The 17,143-nt window shown below is 40.2% G+C and overlaps 1 protein-coding gene across 7 annotated transcripts in view; it reads right to left on the reverse strand.

Annotated features, from left to right (window-relative positions):
* Positions 1–995: 995 nt before the first annotated feature.
* PLXNB2 (plexin B2) overlaps positions 996–17,143 on the reverse strand; it is a 263,445-nt gene continuing 247,297 nt past the window's right edge. For 6 of the 7 annotated variants that reach the window (XM_072860778.1, XM_072860825.1, XM_072860814.1 and 3 more), the window contains 7 exons: positions 11,856–12,010; positions 10,022–10,182; positions 9,280–9,427; positions 8,713–8,777; positions 7,908–7,983; positions 5,818–5,892; positions 996–2,894 (listed from right to left, as the gene is read on the reverse strand). In XM_072860778.1, coding sequence (XP_072716879.1) covers positions 2,790–2,894; positions 5,818–5,892; positions 7,908–7,983; positions 8,713–8,777; positions 9,280–9,427; positions 10,022–10,182; positions 11,856–12,010 — 785 coding nt within the window. In that variant the 3' untranslated portion in view covers positions 996–2,789. Of the gene's footprint in view, positions 2,895–5,817; positions 5,893–7,907; positions 7,984–8,708; positions 8,778–9,279; positions 9,428–10,021; positions 10,183–11,855; positions 12,011–17,143 lie in introns of those variants that run through there. The other variant, XM_072860835.1, reaches the window with a different exon arrangement.

A 17,143-nucleotide genomic window follows, 5' to 3' on the forward strand; every position in this document is an offset into this window, starting at 1 on the left:
CACCTCTGAACTACGGCTGGGAGATGTCCAAGCAAGGGAGTTTTGTTCACAGCTGCCACTATGGAGTAGAGTGGCTCCTATTATGCAGAGAAAGGTTCTTGTGCTCAAAGTGCCCCTTAGAGGGGTTGCAGAGGGGATGAAAAGGAGGGAGACCCCCAGTGAGCTTTTTTCTTTTATCTTGCAGATGAACCAGATGGCAGGAGCAGCAGAAACCAAAGGAGGAGCATGAAGCCTTTAAGAATCAGATTGCTAAAACATAGGGAAAACTGAAGCCAAAAACTAGGCCTGGACAAAACAGAGCACCAGAGTGGAAAAACAAGCGCTGGAGGAGCTTAGCCAAAAGGGGAAAGAATAAAATAAAATAAACCAGCTCAGTTCTTCAATTCAAATTCCAACTCTGTGCTTTCAGGAGAGGTGACTTAGAGAAACTGAAGAACTGGCATTAAGTCTCCTTTGTAGCTGCAGCTGCTCACAGTTATCTGCCTCCGTGTGCCCTGGCAGACGGCACTGCAGCGCCGAAAGCCAGCAAATTTCCCAGGATGTAAAAAACAGCACACCAAAGAGTGACCAATGGATCCATCACAAACTTGCACACGCCTGCAGCTGCTCTGCATCAAGTCACTGATGGCAGGGGACACGTAATGTTCCCTCTGAAAGCCCTGCTTGCTCAAGCAGGGCTTTCTGATCTCTGGAGAGATGCTGCTGAGCCTGTATTTTAATTGGCTTTCAGGTCCCAAGACGGATTTTCATCAAGCAAGAAGACCTCACTATGGGATGTTGCACTACATCCTCTCTTCTCAGGAGTACTGTTTTTTCAGAGCAAATGCCCATAAAAAGGGCATGATGTCAGGCATACCATCTGCAGGATGTGCTGTGCTCCTCCATTACCAACCGCAGACTGACGGACGCTGCTGCTCTATCAGCCCTGGAGGAAGCATTACAAACCTCTTTCAACACCCACCCCCCAATTTCAATAAAGATCCTGTGACACTTGGTGGAAAAAAACAACATTGTATTTGATTTACAATTAACAGGATTTACAAATAATGACAAAGAAAACAGATTAGCTGTGAAATTAGGATGCCTTTGTTGATGAAGGAGTAGCTGGCAAAGCACCTTTATGTAGAAGTCATGTACCTCAGTCCTAAACAGTGTAAAATAACTTACAGCCCAGGCAGGTTCAGGAATGATTATACACAAATGCAAGAAGTCGAATACAAAACAAACCAAAAAACCCCCTTCCAGCCTCCTGGGCAGGAAACCAGTTCTGGCGAGGCTTTTGATTTTTGGAAACTGAAGGAAAGGCCCATGGACAAATACTAGGAAATCTTCACAAGGCGGGAGGGGGGAAATACCAACAAACAGTAAAAGTCACTGTATGACAGCCTGCCGGGCAGGGAGAGCGGGCAGAGACACTGCGTTAGCTTGCTGAGAATCAGCAGAGTCCGGGCGCTTGGCAGGACAATGAACGAAGGAGTACAGATGGCAGTGCTTCATTAAAATGCTACTTTACTGCCAAAAACTTGCGAGACAAAGAGGAATAAAGTTCTTTGATGTGCAATACAGCAATTTAAGAAGATGTACCTAACTTTTTGATTTGTACGGAACTTACCTATATTGTAAACACACACTTTCTGACAGGTTATTTCAATTGTCTTTGCTATGGGTTATGGTGTGTATTCAATCAAATGCAGCATTCCAAGGCTCAAAACTGACTGAGTGGTTTTCGACAGACGGGTATATGATTTTTCCAATATCATACTGGTATTTTACATCACAAATACAATAAAAACAAGTGATGGTATTTCTAGGACAGTTCCAAGATTCAAACAAAAAATCATCAGAACCATTCTAAAATAAGATATTATACATAATCAAATCATGTTAAACAGCACACTCTCGGCAAGCAGCTAATTACAAGCATTCTGCTGGTCATGTTTTTCACACAAAAGTCATTCAATAGCACATAAATATTTCTTTTTCTGATCTGCTTCTTTTTACAAAACCATTCATCAGATTCACAGAATTAGTACAAGTAAGGCACATTAGCATATATCATAAAACTCACAATAATAACAAAGAGTTGTAAAGTTTTAAGGACTAATTCCTTCTTTGCAGTGATTTCTGAACCGAATGAGACTTTATCAGTAGAACCTTCCTACATTGGCATTAGTCTTATTTCCGTCGCAGCCAACTGTGGTGGGCGCAGTACTGTGCATCACCATGGACATAAATAATTAAATTAAGACCGTGTGTGGTAGCAAATCCCATTCTCAGATCTTGCAGAGAAATCAGACATGTTGGTCACAATGTTCATTATGAGCACAGACTAAGTTTTGGAGCTATATGCAAGTCAATTTCCAGTTATCAAAATAAAAGGGGATATTGCATGTGTCTCTGAGTATGTTATTGTTTTCCTAGTACAAATATTGCTTAACGTAGAAAGGATGCTATAGTATTGAATTTACTTGCGTAATGAATCCTAAATGCTGATGTCTCAGATTCTACTAAATTAAACAAACTATAGGTTTTCCTTCTTCCACCCCCCACCCTGCCCCCAACCAAAGGACTCTCTTTCCCACAGAAGATCCATTTACACACAACACAGCTTTTAATTAGAAGCATAATTTACAGTAAAAATTTTTTACATTACACCTCTGCTATCAAAAAAACATGAAATCTTTCATTTAAAGTTGTAATTATACATTAAAAAATAGAACACTATTTCCTTAACAGGAAGAATGAATTTGAACATCTTCAGATCAGATTTCTTTATTGCGGCTTTTGAGTCAAAGGTCAGTCACTTTATCCTCTAATGCGGCTGCTATTTGCTGTAAACGGAAGGCAAGCTGCATTTTTTGTGCAGCTGGATCCTCTTCAAGTGCATTTATAATCTGGAAGAAATAAACAGAGTATATTTAGAATAATTTAGCTTAAAATATACAACACAGTTCCCGGACCAAGTGTTTGATACTACTTTGGTTGTAAAGAGTCTTTTGCATTCACTCTGTACCTAAGGTAAAGCCCGTCTAGTAGGCCCCATGTTCTATTTTTATACAAAGGCAATAAAAATGATCGTCTCCATTACTTTATCTAAGTTGCTGTAATGCTTCCCATTATGCTGGGATCCAAGTGAATTAATAGGTAGTACTTTATCTTGTGAAATACTACATTCCAAGATGGAGCAGGCAGGGGGAAAAATGTCTTTATAGCTATTTAAGAATCAGTGTTTTTACTTACAGTCCACCCTACAAGGCTTAAAGGCCATTTACGAGCAGTAATTAAGCCCCATCCCCATGAGCTTTGGTTATGAGAAGCTCCTGGGTGGTCCACACACAGTCATTAGGTAGGCAACGCAAGGTCGCTTGTGTCTATAGACAGTATGATGAAGAAAACGGTCTGGCCACAGTGTCAGGGAGCTGCCGGCAGCTCCCCTTTGGCTCTCGCCAAGAAATGCCAAGACTCTGGCCCAGCACCACGTAGCTCAGGAAGCAAAGAGCTTGTCAGAGGAGTCCCCCACCATCCCGCATGCAGTCTCTGCTGTACGGAATATATATATAGGAAGGTATGACTCTAAGACACAAGGGATTTGAAAACAAGAGCTAGAAAAGGTCAACTGTTATGAGAAGGCTTTCTTCAAATAGAGTTTTTTAGGGCTTCTCAAGATCAAATTTCAAAGGTTTCGAAAGGTTGTCATTTCCACCATCCTTTAGGGAAACTTTTCCACCAACTATTAGATTTCTCCATTAGGAGAACGTGTTACATGGCAAAACCGTTCCTTTTCTAGAACTGGCTTTATTAGTAAAAGTCAGACACTGTAATCAAGCAGAAACCTTCAGCTCTGTTGAAATGCTGTATGAACTTGCAAGTACAAGAACTGGAGAAACAGAGTTTGCCTGTCACTACCTGTGGTTCTTACTACTTCTTGCAGATCATTGACGATGGAGATTAATGCAGTCAGTATCAATCTAGCCAATAATTTTGCTTTGAAGGGCTGGTATAGCATTTGAGTTTCAAACACTGGAGCAAATTTGTTTAGAAATAATTATTTTAATGGATTTGTTTTTAAAGCGTGCAAACATTTTTACAAGACAGAGTTAATAAACACTTATTACAGTATTTAAATTGGGCCTAATTTAATTTGATATTGTTCCCTTAATTTAAACAATTACATCTAGCTGGAATTCCTCAAATCTAGACTAAATAATTCATGATTATCTCTGCTGGTGAATATATCCTTCATATAAATGTGGACAATTAGAATGTACCCACTTAGTCATTGTCAAGCCCTGCAGAGATGCAGAAGGTACAGCGCATGCTGGGAACCACTGCGTCAGTAATAAAGACAAGGGCAGCTGCAAAATGTTCCAATTTATGCAAATTAAAACATTTTCATGGAAAGTAAATAAGCTCTATTAATTTTACTGAATGGTTCTTGACAGATTATCTCCATAACTCTGAATTAGCAGCCTTTTCATCAGATGCACCTTGTTGTCATACAGTAATATATGTGAAAGGAAGAGCTGTGGCTACGCCCTGGGGTTTGCTGCCCTGCCACTGATGAAGTCCCACAGACTGGTGACTCCACCTGTGCCTGCCACTAAACGTGAAACCGTGAGTGGAAGCAGGGACACAGGGGTGTGGAAGCATCAGGGCTTTACAGTCCATCTGTCATCCAGGGTCCCTGAGTGCTTCTGTAAGAGGTCAGGCCACGGATACATTTGGGAAGGTGTTGAAAGCCAGCTTGGTTAGCGCTGGGGATGAGGGGCGGGGAAACCAATGCCATCGGGTTGGCCTGCATTCCTCTGGCTGCTTCCCCTACTGACCCTCATTGCAAGACTTCTCAGAGTGATTTAATTTTCCCTGCTTACATCTGTTTAAAAGCTGTGACAGGCTGGCTGCTCCTGTATAAAGCAGCTGCAGTGAAGCTGAGGATGAGACTCACTGCCTTTAGTGCTAAATATAAGTGAAAACACGAACTGTGCTGAGGTGCAAGACAAACTGAAGAGAGCTCACATGTGCTGTACTCCTTTTTGATTCAGCATCTGTTCTTACTTGCTTTGATTTAATTCTGAGAGTTTTCTGGAGGCATTCATTTCCATGGAAACCTTTGAATAAAAGTTTCCTTCTCTCTTTTTGTTTTCAGATTAAGTTTGGAGAGCCATAGCCATCCCAGTGTAGCTGGGCTGTTCTTTGTCCCCCTTTCCACAGGGTGTGAAAAAACTAAGAAATGTTTTGGACTGAATCTGTGAGCCTCCTTTTGAATCAGGCTATATTCAACAGTTACTCTACTTGGGTTTACCTTGGGCAGGCACTTCATTTGGCATGGCAAAACAGGGACGGTAGCATGCATGGAAGTTTTAAGTGCATCTTAACTAATTAAAAAGGCATGGGCCCATTCCTACAAGCAAACAAGTTTAATGGATTGTTCCTAATAAAAAAAAAATTATCTTGAAAGCTGATAGAGCTCTGATGACTACTTTTTGCTCGGTGACATTCTTATGTCCTAATTCTTAGGAATTAGGATGGCAGAACTGAAGAGAAATGATTTTAAAATCTATTTCTCTTTCAGATCTTGTTAAACTATCACTACCAAAACCAGATAGCCCATAATGAAATTGTTAATTTATAAGAACACACCCTTGACCAGTGTAATTGCCAAGCAAGGTATATAACTGCAAAGTTAGAGCTTTCTGTTCAGCATTGCTTTTACCTGATTATCCAGGGAATTCCAGAAATTGTTCCTTTAGACTGATGTTAGCTTTCATAACTTTTTACCACTGATATTAAAAAATGAAAACAAAAGCTGCAACTTACCTCATCATAGTATTTGTTAGTATACTGGTAGAGTTGGTGTAGAGCCACAAGCGTATTTAAGGAATCGGTATGTGCCTGTTAAACAACACAAACGGACAGCAAACGTGTCAAAATATGATCACAGACAGCTGAAATTTATGCACATGCACAACTGTTGGATACAATATACAAGACTGCCAAATGCAGGCTCTGCATCCTGTAACTTTTGTTAAATGACAGTTGGGACAGAAAAAGGGGTGAGAAAACTTTTGTTTGGTGATTTTTAGATCAAGACTTTTCAGCGAGTGTTTTTCCAGCCTGCCCACAACTCTAACACTGGAGGTGGAAAATATTTTGAACTCTGAACGTCAAACCACAGACTACAGCTCAAACATCTGTTAACAACATGGGTATGTATAACTAAAGCATTTACTCAGTACAATCTACCTATTGTTGAGATATTAAGCATTGGTTCTGTCATTGTCATGGCTGTTTGAAATCCTTTCTCTGGCTCTTTTTAACTCTTTGAAATTATTCACACCTCACTACAGCAAAGGTGTAACTCATCAAGATCACGAGCACATGTACGTTTGGAAAAAGCCATCTGAATCATGAAGATGGAAAGGGGGGAGAGAGAGAAAGAGAGAGACAGAGAGAAAAAGGACTTTAAATGAAGCAGGAAATAACCCTTCCATTACCTCTTCCTCCCTCCCCGCCTTGACATTTAACTTATTTAGTGAATGTGCTCTACCTGTCTAAACAGATGGTTTTCATTCAAACGTATAGGATTCAAGTCTCTAGCTACGCCTTTAGTCTTTTAAGTTAGTGAAGAAAATGAAGAATTGCAAAATATTGCTACAGGCATAAATGATTACCCAAGGCATAAGGCAGCAGAGAAACATCCATCTTTCCTTGCTCTATAAAAGCCACTTCTAGAGCTGGTCAAAATTTGCAATGTTCGATCACTCCTTCCATATTCATTTTTATCATGATTTATAATGTAAATAGACAGGATCAACATGTTCTGCTGATGTTAAAACATTCTATTGAATTTACTTTTAATCACCAAACATTTTAATTTTATATACATCTCAATTTGTGTAATAAATAAAGTGAACTGGAAAATGAAACGTCACTGCAGATGAGTTTCGTAGTGAAGGACTGAAAATAGAAATGCTCTCATGAGGATGTTGATCTGCAAAATGTTAGGTCCTAAGGGCACTGAAATAAACAAACCACAAAAAATTCCCCAAACATCCTCCTTACGATAGAGCTCTTCAACTAAATTAAGCAAACGAGCAAACCAGCCAGTAAGTACACCGTCTCTTTGCTCAGGCTAAATAACATCTTTTAAGACTGGTGAGGGCCTCTCCTGGTTCTCCAAGTTATATCAAGTGCTTCGAAGGCATGAGCCTGCTCTAGCTAAGCTGAGCTGCAGAGCGGACAGGCTCTTACAAGACTGAAGCAGGTTTTGTAGTGTCTTTGCTCCACCAGTCTCCAGCCAGAGTCCCCAGCTAGCAACCACCCCCCTCTGCTCTTCTCCATGAGAGGTAATCCCCAATAACCTATAATGCAAAAAGAAAAAGTGCCACTGAGCGAACACATGGTGAGCTTCTCACATGCAGTGTAAAGCAGAAGTATTGCCCTTGTACAGACAGCTCTAAAATAGGCTATACTTAACATATGTGCCTCCTCTTTCATTTCTGGAATCTAATTTTTGCTGTGGTAGCACTCTGAATTCAGTCATTACTTGATATCAGTATGATCGATGCTAAAAATCCTCTATATGCTGTGGAGAGAAAACACAATTCAAGAGTGCTATAATTTTTCCACAAGGGATGTGAAAAAATCCGAACACTTTGCTCTGGCACCTACATCACTCGGATAGATTAGTGATGATAACCGTTCCTGGTTCCATTCAATAATCAACATTTCAAAGGGCTAAAAGGCACGACTACACTAAACAGGAGTATTTCAGAGATTTATGAAATAACTGATTTGATGTCTGCACATACAAAAAACCCACTTGTTGAGTTAGAAAGAGAAGACAAAGAAAAACAGTGCTATACTTGGCTCCAATTTCAGGACAAGAAAACAGAATTTATTCTTACCCTAGAAATCTCTGCTAGATGGGTATTCATGTCTTGGTCACTAACTGGCACCATCTGACGAATACCTTTGTAGTAACTGCAACAGATGAAAACAGACTTTCAATTAGGTGAAATACACTGTGGTTTTCTGGTAATTCTGTCTTTCAATTTTGCAATTATTTTAAACATGCTTCCTAATAATGCAGGAGATGCTCTACCACAACAGACCAATGATTCCTTTAGTAATCCTGCCTTCCAACAGTCATTAGTACCTTCACAACAGAGGCAAACTGTACATGATTGTACAGGGACACACCACAGGAAAGAAATGTATTTATAATTGCAGCCGATGATCAGTTTAGGTCTTCAAACTTTTGAAGTCATCAGCTAGCAAGAGTTTTGTCCTGCAGCAGATCTTCCATGGTATTCAAAGAATTGCCAATTAGTAAATGAATAAAGTCAGAGATGAAATAGAAAAAATGTGTTTGTGAAAATGTTTTCAGGATTTGATCTCTACTGAGTTATGGAAGTGCAGCATTGGTTAGACAGATCGTATGGGTAACAACAACCACTGCAGAAAACAGCATCATATTTTCTCCTGAATAAATCTATTCGTCTGTCTGCACAGACACGAACATGCACTGGGTCATAACGGCGCTCCATTTCAAGCCTGCCAACGCCACCACCAAGGGAACATTTTAACATTCAGGTGTAAAATTTTTAACATTTGACAGTTGACTTTGACTACCTCAGCATTTTCTTTTCCTCTTACACAGGCTTAAAGCCCTAACAACTCCGAATAAACATGAAAAGAGTCTATACTTACTCTTCCACCATTTTCTTATAGTTAGAGATTTCTTTTGCATAAAGTAATTTATTACTTGGAGAATCCTGAAAAATTTATAATAGAGAGAAACTTGGTTGATTTATTAACATCTCTAGAAAGCAAAAGAAAGTCAAGAACTTAAGATCAAGCCTTTACATTCACATGCACTTAGCTTTACAGATATTAACATTTGGATGCTTATTAACATTGGTGGGATTATTTGTCCTAAAAGGATGAAGTTTACAGACAGCATTACGGTGGGGTTTTACAAATATATCAATGCAAGATGATGCTAAATTATTGGTGGACATGAAATAATCAGTTCTTAAACTAGCTTTTTATGAAAACAGTTGCTATTTTCTCCTTTTTACAAATATCAATTGGCAGACTACACAGTAACACTGACATGTTCACCAACCTGTTAAGTGGTGAAATGCTAACTTCATTATAAAACTAAAAAGAAACTATCAAGGCTGTATCTCCTCAGAGAATGGGTACTGCCTATGAGGATGCCCTTTGTCTTGTCAGGCATGAGCATAGTCAGGATGTAGAATGCAAATCACTTACTCTGCTTAATTTGTGCTCTGTTCTTGTGCAAGCATCCATGAAAGTCTGTGCAATGACTGACAAGGAAGCATCCACTACTTCGTGAACATGAACATCAAAGATGAAATGGGGATTTTTCAGTATGTTTACCCAGAATCTAAGAGGCAGGCTGCAAAGCAAAGAAAAAGATAAATAATCCCTTTTACACAATAAATGTTCTACAACAAGCAAATCACATGAAATTAAGTACGGGTTTTGCATTTTGATCTCCTCACAAGAGGGAAGTTTAATTTTATATTTCAACATTTATACAAGCTATCTGTTGTCTGGTTTCCATGTCTGAAAACCAAGCCTTTACACCTCTCACAGAAAAATTCGTATGAGAAGAATCTCAAGTGCCCCAAATAGGAAGAGAAGATGTCCGCATGGTTAGAGAAACTACCTGAGTAGTATTTTATTCGATTTTGTGCTTTGACAGGTAAATCTAGTCCCATTTGCCTCTTGCTTTCCTCTTCTCTGAGGAAAGAGAAAAAATAAAGTAGTAAATCTGCCAATGACAAGCCCATAGATAGACTGGTTTAATTTTTGCAGCTTCTAGGCTTACAGGGAATCCTTTTGCTCATATAAACATATTATCTCAATTAAAATGATTCTGAGAATTATAAATGAAATTTACTTTGATTTTGGTAAGTGTGCCAGTACATACCTGGGAATTACACTCTCATTTCTCTGCAATACAAGTATTACTCTGTTCATACCGTACCTGTTTGTTTTCCAGATGTGAATGGTATCTTCATCCTTGATGTCATGTTTTTCTGCTTGCTCATCAAGGAAGTCAAAGAAGTATTTCACAGCTGGTGGCACCACATGGTTCGAGTTGAGCACGCTGTGAAAGAAGTTATCTACAAACTGCTGAAGTGTCCCCTAAAAGCAAATTTTAAAAAATCTATTGCATTTGTGTTACAGGCTGAACTCGGTGCCATCCTAGAATATTTTATTCCTATTGACACTAACAGCCCATAATCCAGTTGCGGTCATTGATGGCCTTCATCCTGAGTGCTAAGGGTACCGGGTGACAAAAACCAAGCAACTTCTTAGTGCAGTGACCTTGCAAACTGCCGACACAGTAAAGACCTTCTAGAGAACAATTTTATGTTCTAGCCTGAAAGGTTACGACTTCACCAACTATTCTACAGTTTGCACAGAAAGGTGTGCTTTCTGCTTGACAGAAGAAGCACAAACTGGTTGCTAAGTATACAATACATTTACACTTCAGGGTTGTTGTGCACATAAAATAATTGTTAGCCATTTTTTAATGGTTTTGCAGCTTCCCACCTCCAGTTTCTCTGAGACCAGAGCCCCATGCAATTTTTAGAAAGAGACTGAGAGGAAGAAGTACCAGTGAGCATTTGACTTTTTGTTTAAGGGCAAGCACTTGGGTCTCATCAGACACCCAGTCTGGCCCAGCTCCATAAGCTCCACTGAGCCCAAGGAGTGAAGTGTCCCAGGAAGGCTGTGTGCTTGGTTGGATTCCTGCATCTGCCCGGACCTTAGAGACTGCGACCTCAGAGCCTGTCCCCTTGTTTTAGAAATGACCCTGTTGAGGCCACATGCACTTCGTCCCTGCTCAGCTGGTTGGCCCTACAAACACATTTGAAGGGCTGCATCCTCTCGCTCACTGTCACTCCAGCTGCCAGCCTCAGAACAGGGCAGGGACCAGGAAAGCAAGGAGACTTAAGCCACTCTGCTGTCAGCAAGGGCACATCGACAGTCCTTGGGTTGTAGGGGTAGCGGTGGTCCCAGCTGTAACACCTCACCAGCTCTGTACGAGTTAGTAAAGCTCCAGACTGGTAATAATCTATAAACTGGCTATTGGGAATAGAAAAGCGGTGGCTGCAAAGCAGTTATTAACAGAAGAGAGGGATGTAAGCACCTTGCTGGCTCTTTGTCCTGAGTCTATGTCATCTATGCACAGACTTTCCTTCACATCCACTTTCACATTTAGACAAATGGCCTCAGCTGGAGCCAGACCACCCTCATTTTCACAAGGACCCTGGCTTTAGGGTCATTAAACATATTATTCTAACTTCCTTCTGCAAGGAGGAATGCTTCGGAAAATTGTTTTGCTTGTGATCCATTCTGCAGTATAAGCACTAAAAATACTCTAAAAGGACTACTATTATTTGAAAACATTTTTATTTTTCTAGGTTATACTGCAGCATTGGTCACACACAAGAACAGGGAAATATAAGGCTCTGTAGCAGTTTATAAAGCATTTGGTTCAAAAGAAAACCCAACAAAATACTATCTAAACAGGTGGCACAGAGGAGAATATCCATCTTTGTCTTGCAAGAAAAATCCTTATTTAACAAACACATAATCATGGTTCTCAGCTTTGATTGGAAATTATATTTTATCTCTTTCCCAGTAATGTTTCTCTAGGCATATTAATCACTTGAAGCCCTGAACACCAGCTTGTATGTACATGACACATATTCAAAATTGCAGCCAAATGCATTACATAGTTGCATCATTTTCTTCAGTTGTACCTCAAAATCTATAGAAGTAAGTTGTAACCGTGGCAATCTGAGCCCTACCTTCACAGAAAGAAGTCTGGTCAGGTAGATTTCTGTAATAGCTTTGGTCCTCTCTTTTTCTTTCACGCTGCCCCGCTTCGATTTACCTTCATCTATTTCATCTACTGGCCGGACTAGATGCCAGACCTTATTTTCATCTTCCAGGAGTGCATGCCCTAGAAACAGTAATTGCAATAATTACAAAAAAATGCCCCACATCCAAAACAGCAACATGAAAATAATCATATACATAAGTACATGTACGATCTTTGTGCCCTATCCTTAACATACCTGTCCTCTTGCCAAAAGGATCTAGATTACTCTATTCCTGTCCAACATATACAACTCAGTTACTAAATGTTCAATAATACATATGCTGAAAAAGCTTGCTTTTGTCAAGAGCAAAAGGAGAGGAAGGAATCACACAATTAGGAAACTCCTGTTCGGTCACGTAAAGCACAGTATGTGTATTTTTTGAGGTCCACACACTGAAATACTCTATCCCTTTGTGAATTCTTGGAGACATGATGTTGTGGTTTAGCCCCACTCGGCAATTCAGCACCACCCAGCCGCTCGCTCACCCTCCCCCCCGGTGGGATGGGGGAGAGAATCGGAAGAGCAAGAGTAAGAAAACTCGTGCGTTGAGATAAGAACAGTTTAATAATTGCAACAACAACAACAACAACAACAACAACAATAATAATATATTGTAATGAGAAGGAAAACAACAAAAGAGCGAGAGAGGAACAAAACCCAGGAAAAAAACCAAGTGATACAACCGCTCACCACCCGCTGACCGACGCCCAGCCCGTCCCCGAGCAGCGATTGCTACTCCTCGGCCAACTCCCGCGAGTTTCTATACTGAGCATGATGCCATATGTTATGGAATAGCCCTTTGGCCAGTTTGGGTCAGCTGTCCTGGCTGTGCCCCCTCCCAGCTTCTTGTGCACCTGGCAGAGCATGGGAAGCTGAAGAGTCCTTGACCAGTGTAAGCACTGCTCAGCAACAACTAAAACATCAGTGTGTTATCAACATTATTCTCATACTAAATCCAAAACACAGCACTATACCAGCTACTAGAAAGAAAATTAATTATATCCCAGCTAAAACCAGGACACATGATCAAGTTACAGGAACTCAGCTAGGTCTGATCCAACAGCCACCACAGAAAGAGCAATCGTAGCCTACTCCAGGTACAAGGCAAGATATTGTTGTAGCAGCTCTGGTGAATTTGTCAGTGGTGATTTAAGAATTTATGATCTCAGCCTTTTTTCTAGGTATCGCCATTACAATTTACATTTCTACCCTAACCGCTGAGTTCAAAGTATGGTACCTCAGTTCAAACCTGCCTTTATCAGCATTTGACCAGCACCACTTGACTTTGTAGCTGGTCAAATGCTGATAAAGCATTTTTATGCTTTAAAATATAAAAAGCATATATTTTTTACTGGGGATGTTTGGGGACAGAGGTAATGATTGCAGCAAATTTATAATCCATTATAATAAGGTTTTTAAAAATTTCTTTGTCAGTATTCATAGCTGAAACCAGAGAAGAGAAAGAGACTCCCATCAAGTCTGTTACCATATAGGAGAAACAGGAGTAAGCACCTGGATGCTAATAAAAGCTCATCTGATTACAGTGCCTCACTATGCTACCCGTGGCTTGGTCATGCATCTGGTCCCTGAGCTTAGTTCAATGATCACGCAGTGGAATAAAGGCAGCCTTGCATTTCAGCATCAACGTGAATGTTCAGACAAACTCTATGCTTGAGAATCTTTTGTTACAAACAGTTCTAAAAGAGATGATACAATTGTTTTAACTTGCAATTAATATCCCTTGAAAAAAGATTCTATGTCGCAAACTTAGTTGCAAATCTCCTGGTTTTGCTTGTTCTTCCTTTAATTTCTGAATTTTTATATCTACTTGGCATAGTCCCTAAAATCAATGGCGCTCTTCCAGTGGAAGTTACTGAATCAGGGCATTTTAAATCACTGACGTCTTAAAAATGTGAAAGTTATTTTTCTCATAAAAATTGTGATTCAACCCTATTGCACAAATTATTTTGCATTACTGCGAAGTTTTATGCTTTAATATATGTATCTAACGTAACTGAATCCAGGTTACAGCAGAAAATATCAGTTTCTAATTGCATGAATTTTGTCCTTTCAAACTTTTGGCCATAATAGTTCATTAACTAAGTTCCCCAACAGCTACATTAAATTTATCAGCTTGCATGTATGTTCAATATTTTACATCACAGGGGAAAATAACATTTATGTGTAATCTGGCCAAGCCAACACTTCTGCTTGAATCTACTTTATATATCCTCATGAAAAGCATTAGCTATGCAGTCTTCTGGGGCCTTTACTTCTTTTTAATCAGGTAGGGAAAAAAATAAATCCCACATTAAATCACGTTGTCCTTTGAGAGTCCTTAATTTGACTTGGAAGTTCATGTGAATGAAGCAAGAAATAAATAAAAGCTATCACTTTATTTTGAAGCAGCTGCGATTTCGCAATCGATACCATTTCATAGCAATCATCGGCCAGTAGCGTAAGAACCACTGCTGGGCCTGAAGTCTGGAATTTCTTTTGCAATGCCTGTTATTTACTTTTGTAAATTAATAGACCAAATAACGCAGTTAGAGCAGAAACTATTTTCCAGCCTTATGTCAGTCGCTTGGTACAGTTCTGCTTCTTCCTTTGATTCAAAGGAATTTAGGCTCTCTTTGCCCTCCTGATGGTATATGGCCCAGTTTAACTTTGGAGAGAAAAGAAACAACCAAAGGGGTTTCCACTGAGACTCCTGGCCCTTGTGTGCAGCTTAATTTGGCCCGTGTTTGTTTAGCAACAACAGAATTGGCTACTAGTGAAATAGAAGTTATTTCATAGGAAACTAGGGATTAAGAGACTACAGCTCAACCAGATGAACTTCTGCAACACAAAGATCCCACTTCATTGCTAAAAATAGCAGGAAGAAAGAGGAAGAGAAATTCAGAACATGGGGCAACGAAACAAGTCAGCAGTATGGTTGCTAAGAGAAAATAACATTTCTGTGAGATAATATTTTCCCCAATGGAAAAGCAGGAGGTGAAGAAAATAAAAGATAGGGGAAAACACCTCCTTTTTTATTGCGGTAGCCACATTATGTGTCAAGCCATAAGCAGGGAGAAGACTGCACCCACTGGGTCAACTGCTTCCCCCTGAACTCTTTGTCTTGGCCCATGGGCATTCTTTGGCCAATATAAAATAACGTGGGGGGGGGGGGGAGGGGTATTAATGCCAAATATTGACTGTGCTGACTAATTATAGCTATATGAACCATGATGTAAACATGATGGAGGCAAGTGAGATGGTGACAGGCAATGCAGCCCCTTTCCTCTTGCATGGCCTGCAGCAAATTAGCGTCCTTCCAGTCTCCTCCCCCCCATGAATACACCACTCCACGGAGGCAAAGGAAGGGCTGCCCCACATGGATCTGCTAATCAGTATTTCTGATCTGCAACCCTCTGCCTATTTTTATTCAGAATTAAAAAAGGAAAAAACAACCCCAGAGAAAAAACCCGGAATAAGAGAGTGTTTTGTTTTGCCTTATAGTTCAGTACAGAAATACTAGCATGAAATCATTGAGACCATTCTCCATCTTGATACAAATTAGTAATTGCATTTATTATCTCCAGAAGCAAAAGATGCTGCATTTAATTTGTCACAACCTCCAGCTTCTAGTGTCTTCTTGTTAGAAGCTGTGAATCAAAAGCAGCATGGAAGCAATGCCAGGTTTTAGAGCAACATCTCTGAACATGATTTTACATTTTCGTTCTGTGCAAAGCCTAGTACTTTGGCAGACAGTCAATGGCTTCAGCTGACACTTCTCAATGCAAAAGGTGCAAGTTAATGAGAGACTCTGAATAAAAGGAAAACCACTTTGTCACAAGCCTCATTCATAGCGCCGGGATAGGATTTCTATTTATTCCAACCCTGTAAATCCCTGTGTCAGATAAATGTGTATGTGTGGGAGGAGAAGCCTCTGATCCTCTCCTCTCCCTTTTATACACATAGCATCTCACAAATCACTGGCACTGCAGGCTCTCCCTTCACACTAGCTTTGTAACATTTTATAGCTTTCCAAAAGAACAAGTTGGCACCAGAGAGCTCTGAGGACCCTTCAGCGCTAAAGAAAACAGGCTAGCCTGGCATGAAATGCTGTCTTCCCAAATTTGTACACTACCATGGTGCAAGACAGGGTGTGGAGAAGAAACATGGTGGAAGTTGTCTTCACTCCATACTTTGGGATCTGAATTCTCTCTGCAGATTTTTCTCTCGCATACGAGAGCCCTTGTGTGACAGCACTGTCCCCAGAAGTCTGCTTTTCCTTTACAATTTAGTATGCCACACATACAATTAAGGAGTTCATCTTGGAGTACAGATCATGTATGTTCAAAGAGCTTCATCATACTGAATCATAGCTAAAGATATCATTGTAGAGAAGGAGGAAAGAAAAAAAAAACAACAAAAAAAGAAAACCACGTGGTCTGGTCCTCTCCTGTCTGCCACAAGGGTAGGGAGGTGGGGACGATGAAGACTGGGAGCCCAGAATGGGAGACGGAACACCACAAGCTAAGGACACCACCAGGTTCCATTCATGGTCCACTCCACTTCTTTACAGTGGAGGCGATTACTGCCTCAGCAGTTATCTCAGCAATCGGTGCAACCAAACTGAACAGGGACTAGGAATCATCTCCTTGCCTGGCTGCATTTCACTGCTCTCTATATTAACCTGGATGGCTTTTTAAGTTAACATGCTGGGTTGGCACCTGCTGTGACAGAGTAGTCACTACTTGGCCAACTATGGCAGGCACTTGCAGTAAAGGGGTGAGAGGATAGCAGCAGAGGTATGGCCACAACCATTAGAAGCCCCGTCAAGGATGCTGGAAAAAGTCTCAAGAGAAAGCATCCAGGAGGGCAGACTAAAAAGTAAATGGCAAGTAATTCTGCCCGTCCTAATTTCCTGGCCAACACTCAACACAAATGAAATGGAAGTCTGCACATTTTTGTTAAATAGCGATATATGTCAGAGCTGTCAGCTGAGACCTGTCTTCTTGAAATATGTACATTTCTGGCATATTATTTCCAATCTGTTTGCCCAGCCCTTAAAACCTATTAAATCTAAGATCAGTAAATCTCTTTAAAGGAATGAAACTATTAGGTGAAGCAATGGCTTTTGCAATCAGTACTAGACAGAAAAGCATATCAAATGAGTTCATAGAAGGAAGAACGATCTCAACAATTATCATTCCATAAATCTACCT

This window comes from Ciconia boyciana, chromosome 1 (assembly GCF_034638445.1).
Source record: "Ciconia boyciana chromosome 1, ASM3463844v1, whole genome shotgun sequence".
NCBI lineage: Eukaryota > Metazoa > Chordata > Aves > Ciconiiformes > Ciconiidae > Ciconia > Ciconia boyciana.